General features: G+C 34.2%; 1 protein-coding gene across 3 annotated transcripts in view; it reads left to right on the forward strand.

The window, feature by feature from the left end:
• SEMA3D (semaphorin 3D) overlaps positions 1 to 17,407 on the forward strand; it is a 194,601-nt gene that overhangs the window by 118,519 nt on the left and 58,675 nt on the right. For all 3 annotated transcript variants that reach the window (XM_045388679.3, XM_015447834.4, XM_065542399.2), the window contains 3 exons: positions 328 to 421; positions 3,077 to 3,205; positions 14,297 to 14,439. In XM_045388679.3, coding sequence (XP_045244614.2) covers positions 328 to 421; positions 3,077 to 3,205; positions 14,297 to 14,439 — 366 coding nt within the window. The remainder of the gene's footprint in view (positions 1 to 327; positions 422 to 3,076; positions 3,206 to 14,296; positions 14,440 to 17,407) is intronic.

Below are 17,407 nucleotides of genomic sequence, written 5' to 3' on the forward strand. Positions count from 1 at the left end.
GAAGCTCAAGAAATGTGTGTTCTTAGTGGTGATTTTGATATTGATAATGGTGGAGACTAAATGTACTGATGAGTACATTACTACTTCCATTTGAAAAACTCACTCAGTATTATCATTGCCACTTTGGGCAAAGGGAGACCAAAACATGGTTATTAAGTCTTGCCAGATATGTTTGCTAAAAAGTTAAGGAGTCCAGCATGATGCACATGCTGTATACTCAATTAATTTTATCAAATTCATGAGTTGGAATTCAGTTTGTATCTCCCACATTCTTACTGTTTGTAATATTTTTAAAAAGCTCACTGATATTAATATTTCTCATAACAGGATGTTATATTCAAACTAGACACACATAATTTGGAGTCTGGCAGACTGAAATGTCCTTTCGATCCTCAGCAGCCTTTTGCTTCAGTAATGACAGGTAAGATCAATGACAGGCAGTTCTTATCCTTAAATGGTTTTCTAAGAGTCATTTGTTGACTGAACCACATTTTCCTATTGAGTTAAAGTAATTGTTGACTAATCTACCATCAGCAATTTGTTTCCATTATTTTAGTGCCAGATTTGTCTGTACTGAGCATCCTTCTCAGTAAAGGAAGGCCACAGCAATCCATGGTGTCTGCACAGTTACTTTTTAAATGCACTTCTGATTGAATTTTTATAATGTAAAAGAACACATAATTATGTGTTCTATATTTTATATTTAGATGTCTGGGGATTTTCTTATGTTGTAATATCTCCCTATCTGACTTAGTATGGAAATTAAATTTAGCAATTCCCTATGTGGGTGAATTAAATCAAATTAATCAAGCTATAGAATACAGATAATAGAATGTTATAACATCTTCTTTTGCAATTTCACTATAACCTGATTTTATCAGTGGAAACATGAAATTTCTGCTAGCATAGCTAGTCTTCTCTCACTTTGTATACATCTTAAATTCTCTTATGAGATAGCTATCTTGTTCAAAGAAGCAGTGCTGTGTGGTCTGAAGTCTGCTCCAAGGAATGTCGCCAAGACTTCTGAATATCAACCATTATAAGGACTCCTTTTGTCTTGGTTTGGTTCATGACTTTAGTCTCTTTCTATTTAACTTGTCTGTCAAATGTTTGAATAGACGATAAGAGTGAAGCACTATGACATTTTAATTTTCACTTAGTGAAAACTAGTGATTTTGCTTTGAAGTGACAACATGTGTGTATTTGTGTTTTTTGAAAATTATGTGACTAATGATCAGTCATTATTCTCAGAAAATGAGATAATGTTTGTGATTCTGATTTGTGAAGTGGAGTTGGCACACTCTTAATAAAAAGCAAAACAAAACAATAGATTGGTGGCAGTTGTTACACCCCTTATGAATCTCCAAGTAATTTTAGGTACAAGAAAGAAGTTTGAAAGCCTGGATATTCAGATCTAATTTTTATGTTGAAATATATTTTTCCTAACAAAACATTCAAATACTTGCAATTTTATAGTTTTCAAAGTGACATTTCGCTTCGTTTACCAAACTTTTTAATAATGTCTTTGTTGTTATTTTATTCTTTTTAAAAAATATGCCCACAATGAAATATTGCCATTTACCTGATACATCGTAGGGAAATACTGTAAGAGGATGGAAGCAGTACCTAATCTACATCTACTTTACATAGCTGGAGTTTTTTTTTTTTTTTTCTCTCTCTCTCTCTCTCTCTCTGTGTGTGTGTGTGTGTGTGTGTGTGTGTGTGTGTGTGTGTGTGTGTGTGTTTCTTTAGAAGTTAGCTATCTCATTCTTGAGGTTGAATTATCCCTGACCATTCATTGAAATCTTATTTAGATGGATATAAACAGGGACTATAGAAAGTATCTTCATGCCTTCTTATACAAGGCAGAATTTTAAAGATATATTTCTGAGCAAAAATAAATTTGTGACAACACAATGTATTTGTTCTCATATTTAGGCATTCATAAAATCTAAATGCTTTGTAGGAATTAGCCATTTTTTACATTGTTCTATTACATGTAAAGCCAAGTGGTTGACTAACAAGTTTCTTGAAATAGTAAAGGTTTACCTCTCAAAGAGACAACATATTCTCCTGCAGGGACAGCCTTCTTCCTGCCACTCCACCCCCACCCCTACCCAACATCCTGACTAACATTAGGGAACATGGATCCTTACTCCCTTCTTCTCCTTCCCTTATGTTTTTCTCACTCCCCTTCCTTCCATCTTCTTCCTCTCTCTAACCTGCCTTTTCTCTTTTCTCTTTGTCCTCCCCTTCTCCTGCCTCCACTTTTCCCCCTCTTCCTCTTACTTCCCTTCTTCCTCCTTCTCACCATCCCTTCTCTCCTCCTCCTTTTCCTTCTCCTTTCTTCTTCGTTCTTCTCTCCTTTCTCTCTCTTCTTCTCCTTGACATTCCCCTTCTCTCTTTTCTTTCTTTCTGTCTCTGGTGAAACAGAACATGCATTTTACACAAATAACAGAACAAAGAAGTTTGGTATGCAGTAATGGCAACATCTTTCCCCTTTCAAGAATTCCTGTTTATCAGAACTATTAGAGACATGATTAGCTACAAAGAATGCAACATGTTATAATTACCAAGAATGACTTCAGTGCTGAAAGCTCCCTTTCAGCAGAGGTTAGGCAAAGAAAATTTGTGGTCATTGAGGTTGTGTCAGTTAAGTACTAATTACACAATCCATTCCTCATTATGGCATTTAGCTTTTCATATTTTTTGTGTCTATTCTAAAGAGGAACTCTTAATTATGATACTTATTTGAATTACTTGTGGGGAGAAGAGAAAGAGGAATCGCTTATTATTATTTATTGAAAAGGGAAGCTGATGCATGTGCAATTATTAATTCAGAAGAATTTGCCCTGTTTTATATTCAAGTATTCAGCATCAGCTTACCAAAGTAAATTGAGTTATCCTTTCTTCAACTGAGATAAATTTTCAAAATCTGAATGTGAAATTTATGAAACAATACATTCTGATATTAAACAACAAACATCTTTGGTGTCATGCTGTAAAATTTGTATATGTTAAATAGCATCTACTGCTGTACTCTTAAAAGCTCTGTGTACTTTTTTCTCCCTCTCAGATGAGTACCTCTACTCTGGAACAGCCTCTGATTTCCTTGGCAAAGATACTGCATTCACTCGATCCCTTGGGCCTACTCATGACCACCACTACATCAGAACGGACATTTCAGAGCATTACTGGCTCAATGGTTAGTGATTTTTTTTGTTGTTTGCTTTTGATTGTCTTGCCTTTGGTTTAAGATAGATAAGAAGTGCATTATTATTCATTCAAATGTATTTTGGAATAATTGATTTAGCTCAACATTATAAAATACATTTGAAATAATTCCTCACTAAGAAAATCTCCAAACCCTTTTGTTTATATAGTAATACATAATATTTATTGAGTGTGTGCTATTCCTCAACACTCTTCTATGCTCTAATTAATATTTTACATATTTACAATGACATCTGGGATGTATGATTATTTTATTCTTTAATACACATAAACTGTTATACTATAAAAATACTGAAGTACGGAGAAGTAATTTGGTCAAGGTCTTACAACTTGTCAGATGCAGAGTGAGAATTCAAGCAGGCAGTCTTACTCTTGCAGTCTTTGTAGAGACCAAGGCATGTACTGTCTGTTAGCCCAGTGAACTGGGGTTAGATTATAATGGTAACTTCTGTTGCTTAAAAATAATATATATTTGGGTTAAGACACTTCTCTTCAAAATTTTAAGCATATTAATACTGACATATTTTTGTCTGATTGCCATTTTATTTAAGAATCATACAATATTTTGAGTTTATTTTTTTTTAAAAAAACATAAGAGTCTTATAAGTGAATTTATTTAATTAATCCAAGGAACACTACAAGGCATTCAACTCCACCCCACTCCCCACTACCGCCTTACAACAGATCAAATTTTATCATGATTCTCTAACATATGACTTTATTCCATTGCGTGGCAGAATGACTTAACACTATAATTTAAGCAGGCAGGCATTTTTCATTCCCATAATAAATATTGGACCTTAGTGAAGGATGCCAGGGTAGAGATTTCCTAGGGGCTATCTCTTTATCTCTCAGTGCCTTTTAAGCAGTGACAACATAAACAAAAGGAAAAACACTTTGAAAACATTTCTTTAGTCAAAAACTCCAGATCTATTTGTTTATACAACAATGTGTTTCTCATCAGCCAAAAAAGTACCCTTAATAGGTAGTCTTAAAAGGGAAAACAAATATAGAATATCCAGGACTATGTGATTACCCATTAATTTCTTGACACACATGAAAAGCAAAGCTATCTTTTTGTGCATTGTCAGATATTTGTGGAATCATTTGGTTTGAGAGTAAGTTCTTAGATGTCACCTATAGAATAGCTTAGACACCTATTTGAGTAAAAAGATATTTTATGGCTTAAAATGAAGTATAAGATTGTATCTCTGTATTGGGATGTCAAATATCACATTTCTCCTCATCTAAAAGACAATAGTATTTTTTTCCATTACTGTAACATATTCATTAATAAGTCAGCAGCATTGTCAATACAATAAATGTAGGAAATATGCATTCAACTCTTATTTGCCTAGATATGCTATTTTTAGTGCTGTATGAAGAAGATTAGAGATTAGGAAGCCTTTGAATTGGTTTAACAATTTGCTTAATAAATAACTTCTGAGACCCTATTGGGTGCTACTCTACCCTTGTGGCCTGCATAGATAGCTAGGGGAGGGTCACTGACCTCACAGATGATGAATGCCTTGCTCAGCCTGAAGCATAAAGCGAGAGTGGCAGACAAGGCTACAAAGCTGTAAATATTATCTTGAAATCATGATGGCTTACTTTTTAATCAAGGAGTCAGAACTTTGTTTTTCTAAAGGTAACTTACAAAAACAATAGCATGTTTTATAATAGCATGAATGGAAGACTGAAGAAGGATGAGGACAGAGAGACAAGAGGCCATTGCATGAAACTAGGGAAATGAAAAAGGGACAGCAACAAAGGTAGTGGAAGTGGGGATGGGCATGAGAATATACTGCAAAGAATATTTGAGAGAGAATACACTGGCTTGTAAATAGAAGAATCCAAGGACACGAGGCAGGACTCAAGAGATTTGGATGCTGGGAAAATTTGCAATTAAAGAAGCCAGTAGAATGGAAGAAATTGAAGGTAGGAGAAAAGACAAATGGTAGAGGAAGTCTCAGTTGACCAAATTCAAGTAAATAATTATGATGCAGAAAAACTGACTTTTATGATTCTAGGAGATTCAAGGCAAACTGCTTAGCAGTTAAAAGTCAGGGTGATCATATGACCTACTTTGCCCAGGACATTTTCAGTTTGCTTCTGTTCTTTTACTCTTAAAAGTATCCCAGTTTGGACCAAAATTATAGCTTTGTTTCCGTGGAATTTATGTATTTGTGCTTAATTCCTGAATGGTGACTTTGATCAAACTTTAATGTCCATTCAAATTATTTGTCTGTAAATATGGAATCTATTAACAACAGAATCTATTCACAGGGTATTATAAGGATTAAATTAAATCATATTGGGAAGTCTATTAGAAGACAATTTTAAGAGCTGAATTAATGTCAATCTCATCGTGATCATTATTATTCCTGAAGGCAGCAGTGGGAGGTAGAAGTGGGGCTAAAACCTGAATTCCGTGTGATTCTCTACCATCTCTTTAGCATTTTGTATTATTGACCGTCTTTTCATTCTCTCCCTCTACACCTCATAATTCTGTGAGCTCATCCATCCGAATAGTTTCCACTGTTTCCTGTGTTCCAGTGTTTCCTAAAATTGTATTTCCAACCTTTTCCTGTAACTAAGTGGGCTTAAAAATAATTTATTTGGATGACTTCCATTTTCATTCTAGATTAAAAGAAAAAAGATTATTGTTTTATATAAAAATCAAGATATGTAAGCCTTAGTTTTGACTGTGCTGTTAAATTGCTTTAAGGTTTTTACAAGTGGTTTAATGACCCTTTGTTTTAATTGGATCTAAAGTCTAAAATCTTGTGAATGTTATAGATATTGCTTCTTCTTTCAAATCTGTCCTTCAATATCCATTTCCTAATTTTTATCTATTTTAACTTTCTTAACTTCATCCACCCAGTTACCTTGGAGCTATCTTTGATTCCTTCCTCTTCTTCCTCTCCTTTATCTAATCTATTGCTAAGAGCTTTTACTTCTTTGAAAATATCTGCTGACTTTGTTATTTCTATGGTTACTATTTTCCTATAGGGCTTTCATTACTTCATCTCTGCTTTATTACCACCATTTTATTGTTTACTAACAGCTCTCCCCATTTCTCTTTTCCCATTCAAATTTATTTTATATAATATCCATGCTAGTCCTTTCTTTGGCACTTTTAAAGTGCTATTTTATTTGACTGTTATAATCCTGAGAGAATTACTATTTGCACTGTTTTACATTTGGTGATATATTAGATGTCAGATAATAGTTCGTAGTTAAACAGCTAGTAGAGGTGAGATTGAAGCTCGAATATGTGTATCTAGCCCCCGACATTGTATCATTTCCGTTGTATGATACAGTTCATCAGCTCAAAATCCGCTCTTTTGATGGCATATCCCCAGCTCTTTGCAGCCTCACTACAAACTGGGCCATATGTGCATGCCATGTAGGGCAACAGCAAACCAAGGATGTGGGTCTGGTAGCAGGAATTAGGACAGATAGAGAAAATGGAGTTCAGCAAGCAATGAGGGAGACCTATGCAGTCTGGCTGGAGCCAGGGAAAGCAGGGAAAGTGCAGCAGCCAGTCAGATGTTTGCTGAGGGAAAGGCAGGCCAGAGCTAGAAGACCACAATGCTTCAGGAGACTCAGTCATTCAGGAGTTCCCCAGTCCACAGAAACTAGGGCAGAGTAAGGGGAGAAATTATAGAAACGATGATATTCTTATAATGAAGAGGGATCTGATGGACTTAGACAAAATATTGGCTTGCTAAGAGGATGTTTCTGTCCTTTATGAGAAATGGCCATTTTCCAGATACAGTCAGCCTAAGGTCCAAAGTCAATGGGGTCATCTGTCTGGAGTCAGGAGTGGGAGTGGAGAGAATACAGATGAACTGCGACAACTGAATATTTAACTGTTAAGATGCAGTTTCTAAAGAATTATCATTTTTAATATGATGCTACATGAATCTTTTATAAATCCATTTTTATCACTGAAGCACTTAGGGAGTTTAAAATTCTTGATACATGTGTGCATGCCATATTGTGTTCTGTGCCCCACTTGGCATTAACCAGTGTGAGATCAGCTAACCACTTAACAGTATAAGGATCCTTCTCAGAATTATTCTAGGACTGTTTAATCCAGTTTCAAGATTTAAGAAGTAGGAATCCTGATTCCTTCCTTAAGATACTAATCCATCTAGCAAATACCTTACGAGGAGGATACAAAATGGCAAAGATGAATTTTTTTCATCTTTGAGGCAGTTTTCATTTGAAGTTGTAAAAAGTGTTTTTTACAGTACTTTTATGGGCATTTCTAAATGAAGACTGATGGTTCCACACTTTGATTTATCAACTTAATCTTAAAACATATAGGAAATAGGAATATAGATGCAAACTAGGGTGTTTACTCAAATGCAGTTGAGCTTTTGTTACAATTTTAGGATAAAACTAAGAAGTGTGACCACTTGGAAGATGAAAGAGAGCAATAACGCCTCAGATGCAAGCAGATGTTTTTGTTTTCTTTCTTGGAATAGATGAGAACTTTTGTTTTAAAGTTTCATTTTTAACATATGGAGACAGTTTTCATTTGAAGTTTCTCTTGGGGTGATCTGTTGTCTGTAAACTCTCCTTCCACATGAAAGGAGAACATTAAAAAATAGTAATAGGAAAATGAGACTATAAGAAGTAGTAAAAGGAAGTTAGGAACTTACTGTCTGTTCAATAATGCTAGTGTGCTCATCTGGGTGAAAAGAGGTTTATAGGGAGAAAGGGAAGTAGTGTGTGCTGCAGGCCACATGAGTTTATGCCATTTTCTTTTGGCAGTGCCTCTTGGTGTCATGCTAGAAGTTCATCTGAAAATGCATGATTTCAAACTGCATTCCTTTTGGGGCATGTACTTAAATGCCAAATGGAGAAAATGTGCTATAATAAAGCCCAGGTGCCTAATGGTATAATTTTAAATTGTTGAATTCATCAAGTATGCACTGATTAAATGATACCTCTTTTTATCCAAATTTGGCAACAAATCAGGAAGAGCTTCTGTCATAAAATACTAACATCAGAGTTCTAAGACTGGACCTCAACAGAATCTACAAGAAAGGAATTCTGTTCTTGCAACTTGTATTTATTTTTAACTCTCAAGTATGTTTCCTGTTTAAATCACAGAATAAAGCACTATTTGATACTAACTCTTTTTCTTATAATTAAATTTCTTTATACAATAAACATTTAGCTTTAACACCTCCAGTATTCCCCTCTAAAACATTTTTTACAGTGCTGACAAGAGAACCAATATTTAAAAGAGAGTTCAATAAAATCAATAATGACTGAATAAACAAATAAGACTATCTATGGTATACATTAGTTGAAAGGTAAAATCAATATCGCTTGGAAAATTATCCATGCTCTTTCCTTCTCTCACCTCATTGATGTCATACAGAAATTTCTGAAACGTAGACTGGTGTCATAGCCTACCTATTGGCCATTTCAAATAGCCATACCTGTCAACACTTGGATGATTTTTTTCATATCCTAAATGGATTGTCCTATGCATTTCTACAATATGACAATGAATTGCCATATTTATTTATACTCTTTTTAGACATCTTTTATCTTTCTATTCTATTTTATTATTCTGCTCTTTTTCTTTTAATTGAACTGTGAAAATAAGTGAGCAGAAATCAGTTCATGGAACCTCTTCTCCCATTTGAGTGACTGAGGAAAGCTTTATAAGCGACTCTCTCCTTCATATTGGTATCCCTTTTAACTGTTATGTTTTCCTGTTTCAAATCACTGAGTTCTAATTTTTTTTCTCTCTCTTTAGAGAGGAGATTCTATACACTTTGTACCTTTATGTTATTTTTTAAATTATAAATTCAATTCAATCATTCTGTAGGTTTGACAGGACACTAAAATTTCAAGGGCCATCATGCTGCATGTGTAATTTCTATATTAATTATATGTAAGTGCCACGATAAATTCTACTAATGTTAATACCAATTTTAATCCCACATATTTGTGAAGATAAGGAAAGCCCATCATTTCCTATAATTTCTGCATAGTTTCAGTTTTATATATCTTCCCATTTATATTACTTAAGAATTTATTATTAAGTCACCATACCACTCTGTCCATCCATACAACTGTATTACTGACCTTGAGTTAATGAGTCTAAATGTATCTTTTTCCCATTCCATGTATACATAGGGTTTTATTTATTTTTGTATTTGTATATGTTTGAAATACACATGGCAGTCCAGCTAGAGAATTCCATCCAGTTTGGCAGCACTGGATTTAAACATCTGTAAATTCAAAAAGTTCTGTAGATTCTTATTCATCCCTGGTCTGTGTTTGTGGGAACCCACAGTTGGTTGTTTTTCTCTGTTCATTGTTGTAATATCATTTCAAGTCAATGGGAAAATCATGGCTAGGCATTCTCCTTAGCCATGTCTTGACCATTTGTCAATACTTCCTTAATCCAGATTATACTTGGTTTGATATAGAGTGTCAGTTGTTATTAATTCTTGTATTAATTCAATAGTTTTCTTTTTTTGCACTAAGTTCCTTGAATATAATAATTAAATACATTATTTATCTGTTTTCTTAAATTTCAGAAACCCGAATCTCACATTTATAGAACAATTTGATCCCACAAAGAGTTCCTTTTTTTTTTTCTTTTGAGACAGTCTCGCTCTGTCACCCAGGCTGGAGTGTAGTGGTGCGATCTCTGCTCACTGCAAGCTCCACCTCCCAGATTCACGCCATTCTCCTGCCTCAGCCTCCTGAGTAGCTGGGACTACAGGTACCCACCACCAGACCTGGCTAATTTTTCGTATTTTCAGTAGAGACGGGGTTTCACCGTGTTAGCCAGGATGGTCTCGATCTCCTGACCTGGTGATCTGCCGGCCTCGGCCTCTCAAAGTGCTGGGATTACAGGTGTGAGCCACACCAAGAGTTGCTTTTTAAAAGAAAACATATTTAAATAAAAAATCTGAAGTACTGGTTTGAGATTTAAAAAAAAGATTTTTACTTTGCTCAGTGATTAAAACCAAGTGTTTCTGATTTACTAATAATTTGAAAGAGGGCCGGGGCGGGGGTGGGGGGAGACGTTGAATGGAATTGTTAATGGACCTTGACAATTTGAGATTAGTTAGAAAAAATAAATAAATAAATACTTTATGTGATTTTCTAAAGTTTTATTTTTATATGTTTTTGAAAAACCATACCAAAGTGGGGTTATCAAGAATATAAAAAGTCCATTGAAGTTCTAAATTACCAACAAAACAAACAAAACAAAACAGGAAAATAATATAGAATAAGGAGAAGAAAGTTCATGAATGTATTTCCCTCCTCTGTTTTCCTTTCAAAGCTTTGCATTAAAGCAAAGAAGAGATTGGATGGGAGACACACAGCCAACCCAGAGAGGCTGAGACTTTTTGTTGTTGTTGTTGTTGTTTTGTTTTGTTTTGTTTTGTTTGAGACGTAGTCTCTCTCTCTGCCCAGGCTGGAGTGACCTGGTGCGATCTCAGCTCCATGCAACCTGTGCTTTCTGGGTTCAAGGGATTCTCATGCCTTAGCCTCCCAAGTAGCTGGGATTACAGATGTGCACAACCATGCCCGGCTAATTTTTGTATTTTTAGTAGACAAGGTTTCACCATATTGGCCAGGCTGGTCTCAAACTACTGACCTCAAGTGATCCACCCACCCCAGGCTCCCCAAAGTGCTGGGATTATAAGCATGAGCCACCACACCCAACCCCAACAATAACTTTTGTCTATTGAAAAAGGCTACTGTGAAGCTTTCTTTATTGGGATATTGGCCAATTACTGTGCATTTGCAGGAGAGTGATTTTCATAACACATGGGGCACACAGCAATCAGAGCTCTAGGCAAAACTCTAGAAAAGGCAATATTGATCTTTTTCACCCCCCGCCAATTTATTTTTCTTTTAAACCTTTTTGGCTTCTCTTCTCTCTTCCTTCTACTTCTTAAAATATCAGTGCTCTGTGCTTCTTTCCAGGTGCCACACATTTCCTACTTAAAGTCTTTCCTTCATTTCTCAATAACCATACTGTCTGTCTTCTTTGCTTTAATCCAATTATTTCTGAACTAATAACGTCCTATTACACATCTGTTACCTGGTTAATTCACAGTTATTTAAAACCAAGACTTAAAATGCCCAATAACTCTTAAACAAGGATTTAGAAACCCAAATAGATTTGTCACTGATACAGTGAAAAGAGGTTTATCATATTGCAAACATTTTTACACTGTACATATATTATGGCCATCTTTCCAGCTCAGTACATACAGATCTAGTAAATTTTTAATAATGACATATTGTTTTTACAAGTACATGGATGTACTAAATTTTCTATTAACCCCTCTGTATTGTCATCATAATGATAATGCTTATCAGCCCCATAACTATCTTAATAATAAATCACATTTATTAAACACTTATTGTAAAATCAGCCTTTGCCTGATGCTAAATGCTATACATATATATATATATGCTGTGTATATATATATGCTATATACATTTCAGTATGACATCAATGAGGTGGGAGGAGGAAAAAGCATGGATATTTTTTGAAGTGCTATTTATTTTACCTTTTAACTAATATATACCATAAATAGCCTTATTCTGTTTATTCAGTCATTGTTGATTTTATAGAACTCTGGTAAACATTGGCTTTTGTATTGTAAAAAATTGTTTTGGGGGGAATACTGGAGGTGTTAAAGCTAAATGTTTGTTGTATAAAGCTATATATATAAATGCTATATATTTATTTATATATAGATATAAATAATATATGTATTATATATAAATGCTATATATAAAATGCTATATATATGCTATATATATTAAATGCTATATATAAATGCTATATATAGCATATATACACATATAAAAAGGAATTTAATGCTTATATAGATGCTTTATGTATATAAATGCTATATATACACACATATAAATTCACTTGGTAATAATATAAATTATCTTATTAGGTAGATGACATTGGTAGTCTTATATTACATATGAGTAAATTGAGTCATTGAAAAGGTAAATAATGTGTCAAAAGTCACCACTCCAATAAGTGGCAGAGAAAAGATATACACTCAGAAAGTTTATCTAGAGCCTGTACTGCTATATTGAACTTGAACCAAACACTATTGGTTGTTTCCATTTTTATACCCCTAGGGCAATTACACAAAATTCATCAAAGTATTAATACATCACAATATGTCAAAATCAGTGCTAGATATTTACTATTTCCTAAGCCTTTTATGAAAGACATGGTGGTTACTTGAGCTTCCCACAGTCGCAGCTGCTGCATGTGTTGCCCCAGCCTGGACTTGCTTCTGACTTCACCTCCTCCTTCCTTTGCCCTCCACCTTCCAGCTCAGGGACTGCTTCCCTCAGGGCTGTGTTCTCTGAGTAGAATGTGGTAGATGGTGGATCATAAAAGTAAATACCTTTCTGGGGTACAGAAAAAGTTAAGAGAGGATTAACCTGAACTAATCATTCAATGTGTTCCCTGGCACCTAGCTAACCCTGGCTCCAGACTGAACCCCTAACACTGACCACAGACTGGGCCCTCTAACCTTGGCCACCATATGATTGTTATTTGTGGCCGGACACTAAGTAAGAAGATTTCTTAGGGTGTGTTTTTTTTATTGTATTTTGGGTTCTGGGGTACATGTGAAGAACATGCAGGTTTGTTGCATAGGTATATATGTGCCGTGGTGGTTTGCTGCACTCATCAACCTATCATCTATATTGGGTATTTCTCGTGATGCTATCCCTCCCCTAGTCCCCCACCCCTAGACGGGCCCTGGTGTGTGATGTTCTCCTCCCTGTGTCCGTGTGTTCTTGTTGTTCGGCTCACACCTGTGGGTGGGAGAGTGCGGTGTTTGGTTTTCTGTTCTTGTGTTGGTTTGTTGAGAGTGATGGTTTCCAGCTTCATTTATGTCCCTGCAAAGGACATGGAACAGCCCTTCATGCTAAAAGCTCTCAATAAACTAGGTATTGATGAAATGTATCTCAAAATAATAAGAGCTATTTATGACAAACCCACAGCCAATATCATACTGAATGGGCAAAAACCGGAAGCATTCTCTTTGAAAACCAGCATAAGACAAGGATGCCCTCTCTCACCACTCCTATTCAACATAGTATTGGAAGTTCTGGCCACGGCAATCAGCAAAAGAAAGAAATAAAGGGTATACTCAATTAGGAAAAGAATATTTAAAAAACAAAAGTTATTGCCTCAGAGAAATCTTATCATGCCCCACCAATAGAGACATAATTCAAAGGACACATCCTATCTAACTGATTATAAACTCAACAGTATATACTTTTACCAACTGTAATTTATAATCCATCAGTAAAAGATAGGAGGATGAGAGGCAGAGAGGGGCAGCAACAGAATCTCTTATGTAGGTGAACAAATAAATTGAAATAAACAGAGCCTACTCCACCTGGACCTCAGAACCTCATGGTCAACAATATCAACGTGCTTTTTATTATGTTTGCTAACATAACCCTGCCTCTACTCATAATGAGAAAAGAGGAACTGAGCCATGATGCCAGAATATTCATGAAACTAAATATTTATAAGCAGAACAGACAATAAATGTTTGAGAACAGTAACCTTACAAGCACTCAAATATGAAATATGCAACCTCTGCCCTTTGTTGTAGCTTTAAGTTGTGAAGAATAGTTTTAAAAATAAAATTTAGTCTCCTAATGAAAAAAAGAAAAAGAAAGACATGGTGGTTAAAAACTTCATTATATAGAAAGAAAATATAAAATCATAGTATCTCCGTATCTGAAAAGATCTACAAGTAATTTAATCTAGTCATGTTCTCACCTGTTCTCTGGAATTCCTGGAGAACTTGTTCAGTACCTCTATGCTGATACATATTTATACATTGTGTCATGTTCATTTATATACAACATCTCATTTTCCACATCCTGCCCATAGTTCATTTTTTTAAAATCCTACTGCTAATTGCTTTTACATGGAAATATCACCATACTATGATGACTGGATTGTTTCAGCATCTTAATTTATAGCTTCTTTTCTTTCAAACAGGAGCAAAATTTATTGGAACTTTCCCCATACCAGACACCTACAATCCAGATGACGATAAAATATATTTCTTCTTTCGTGAATCATCTCAAGAAGGCAGTACCTCCGATAAAACCATTCTTTCTCGAGTCGGAAGAGTTTGTAAGGCAAGATATATTTATATGTTTTACTTAAAGCATATATATATATATGTGTATGTGTATATACGCATACATATATACATAATATATTACATACCTATATACATGCATATATACATTATATATACATAGTATATATACATAATATATTACTTAAAGCATATATATATGGAAAAAAATGCAAGGTTTAAGTCAAAGTTAATGCCCATTATTCATAAATGGTATGATTCATACTACCCTAGATGTGTAATTTTTGAGATCCAAATGTTAAAAAAGAAAAGAAAGGAAAGAAAAAGAAAAGAATTCACATTTTTCAAACATTACAGTTTGTTTTCCAACAGTGCCTGAACTGTTGCCCTGGTGTGAGTTACATATCTTTGGCAGCTTATTTCTTTTATTGAAGGGCTATTCCTTTGCCAGTGATTGCTATTCCCAGTAACATCACTGCATTGTCCTGATTCTCCTGATCCTGGAGCTTAAAATGTTTTTATATAATGTTAAATAATCTAAATGAAAGTAACTTAATGTAATCCCTAGAGTAATTTAAGTATCATCAGATGTATATTCTATATTTTTATCATCATGCACATCACATATGTAAAATTATATATCATTACATGTATCAAGCTGAAATTTTGTTATATTATTACTCTATTAAATATTTTCTAGACCTGTAATCTAGATTAGGTTCTGAGAGAAAATGAAGCAAAGAGGAAAAAACAAATAACCACAAGGAAAAATATTTATTTTGAAGAAAACTGCAATGAGTTTTTAATCTTGCTATTTTATGTAAATTATAGATAAGTACAGATACTCTATGAGAAGCTTCCATTTTTGATTGATACAAGCTTTATGGAATAATAATGCTACTATAATGCTACTATAATCACTGCATTGTCCTGATTCTCCTGATCCTGGAGCTTAAAATGTTTTTATATAATGTTAAATAATCTAAATGAAAGTAACTTAATGTAATCCCTAGAGTAATTTAAGTATCATCAGATGTATATTCTATATTTTTATCATCATGCACATCACATATGTAAAATTATATATCATTACATGTATCAAGCTGAAATTTTGTTATATTATTACTCTATTAAATATTTTCTAGACCTGTAATCTAGATTAGGTTCTGAGAGAAAATGAAGCAAAGAGGAAAAAACAAATAACCACAAGGAAAAATATTTATTTTGAAGAAAACTGCAATGAGTTTTTAATCTTGCTATTTTATGTAAATTATAGATAAGTACAGATACTCTATGAGAAGCTTCCATTTTTGATTGATACAAGCTTTATGGAATAATAATGCTACTATAATCATACTTTGACTTCAGTATACTATTTTTCTGCTTAGATTTGTCTCCACTGAAATAACTTTTCTTAAATATACACCTTTAGCATCAACTCAGTTATTAAGGGGAAGAGCTGTTAATAAATACTCTCAGCGGGAAGCTTTATTTGGTCTTGTACAAACTTCTCATTTTCTTCCATCTGAACCTATCACGTTTTTGTTTCAGTCTGTACCCTCAGGCTTCCGAACACTTTCGGGGACAGAAATACAAACCATCATTGCACTTAAAAGTGCTAATGAAAACATGGCTTTTGAATGAGGCCAACTTGTGAGCCCAGATCATTCTTTACCTAGTGTCCTGGCCAATAATGCTGTCTCCCACTGATCCCCTCACCCCCAGGGGACAGATTCTCCAAAAAGCATTCTCATTCTTTCAGACTCTAAGAATTCACAGTAATTTCTCTTGAAGCCTCTTGCCTAGAGATGAATGCCTGTTGTTTGGAGTAGTCCTAGTGTGTTAGTGTATTGAAGCATGCCTTATAGCAACAGTATCCTGATCCTGAAAAGCTGTGTTGTGGATTGACATTATTTGTATAAATGAGCTCTGTTAAATAAAGAATAAGGGATTTACAATCAATTAAATGAACTTCAAGAGTCACTTTCTGATGAACATACATAGCAAGTAAGTATATATTTTGTGCACCAGTTCAATGCTTATTTCTTGATAAATATAATCCATTTAACAGAAATGTATTTATAACAAAGTAATGTCTTACCCTAGTATAAATATACTGAAAGTTAATCTCAGAGGTGGAGAAATATATTAAAGAAAAATGTAGTTGCCCCATGTATAAATTCCTATATTAAAATTATAACCTATTCTCTAAACATCAACATGTAATATTTTATTTATATTATGAAAAAAGCACCTAGAGAACTGGAAAGGCAGAGAAAATTGTCGTAAATGAGTTTTCCAATCACACACACGCACACAAAACCTCTGAGGCCACACAGCAAGAGTCTGTCATGCTATTGTTCTTGGTTAAAAAGCTAACAAATTGTGAGATCAAAGAAGAATATATAATGGATGAATTTACTTTTAAAAAAATAGAGGTTCTTCATTAATTAGTGTATCTCTACTCAATCACTTTTTTAAATGAGCACGTCTTCAGAATTTCTCACTGTACATATAATCCATTGGTCAAATGTCTACAATGTTTTGCTTCTAAATGCTTTCCTTGCAGTTTCTTAGTTGCATCACATGCTGCCCATGTTTCTAACTTAATAATCTAAGATTAAGTTGTGTCAAAAAGTGAACACTTTCAAGTGGAGATTTCACTGACAACATGAGAAATGACTGAAAATCTTTATTTAAAATATGACAAGATGTCCTACAAAACTATAACAATTTTAGCAATAGTTTAAAAAGACCTCAGCATCATTGTTGCTGTGGTATCTTATTTTCACATAAAAAAGATTATTTTGACATTATTTGAAACTTATTATTCCTTTCTGTTGTTTCTTACCCCCAACGTCATTATAATATTGTTTTTTCTTTTGACAAATAATAACAGAATGCACCCCTATGCTGTGAAACAAAATTGAGTTCAATAGATACAAGTAAAGATCTAAGAAGGAACAAATCACGTTAGAGGAAACTAAGAGTAAACTCTGTATGCT

Source organism: Macaca fascicularis, chromosome 3 (assembly GCF_037993035.2).
Source record: "Macaca fascicularis isolate 582-1 chromosome 3, T2T-MFA8v1.1".
In the NCBI taxonomy this organism is placed as follows: domain Eukaryota; kingdom Metazoa; phylum Chordata; class Mammalia; order Primates; family Cercopithecidae; genus Macaca; species Macaca fascicularis.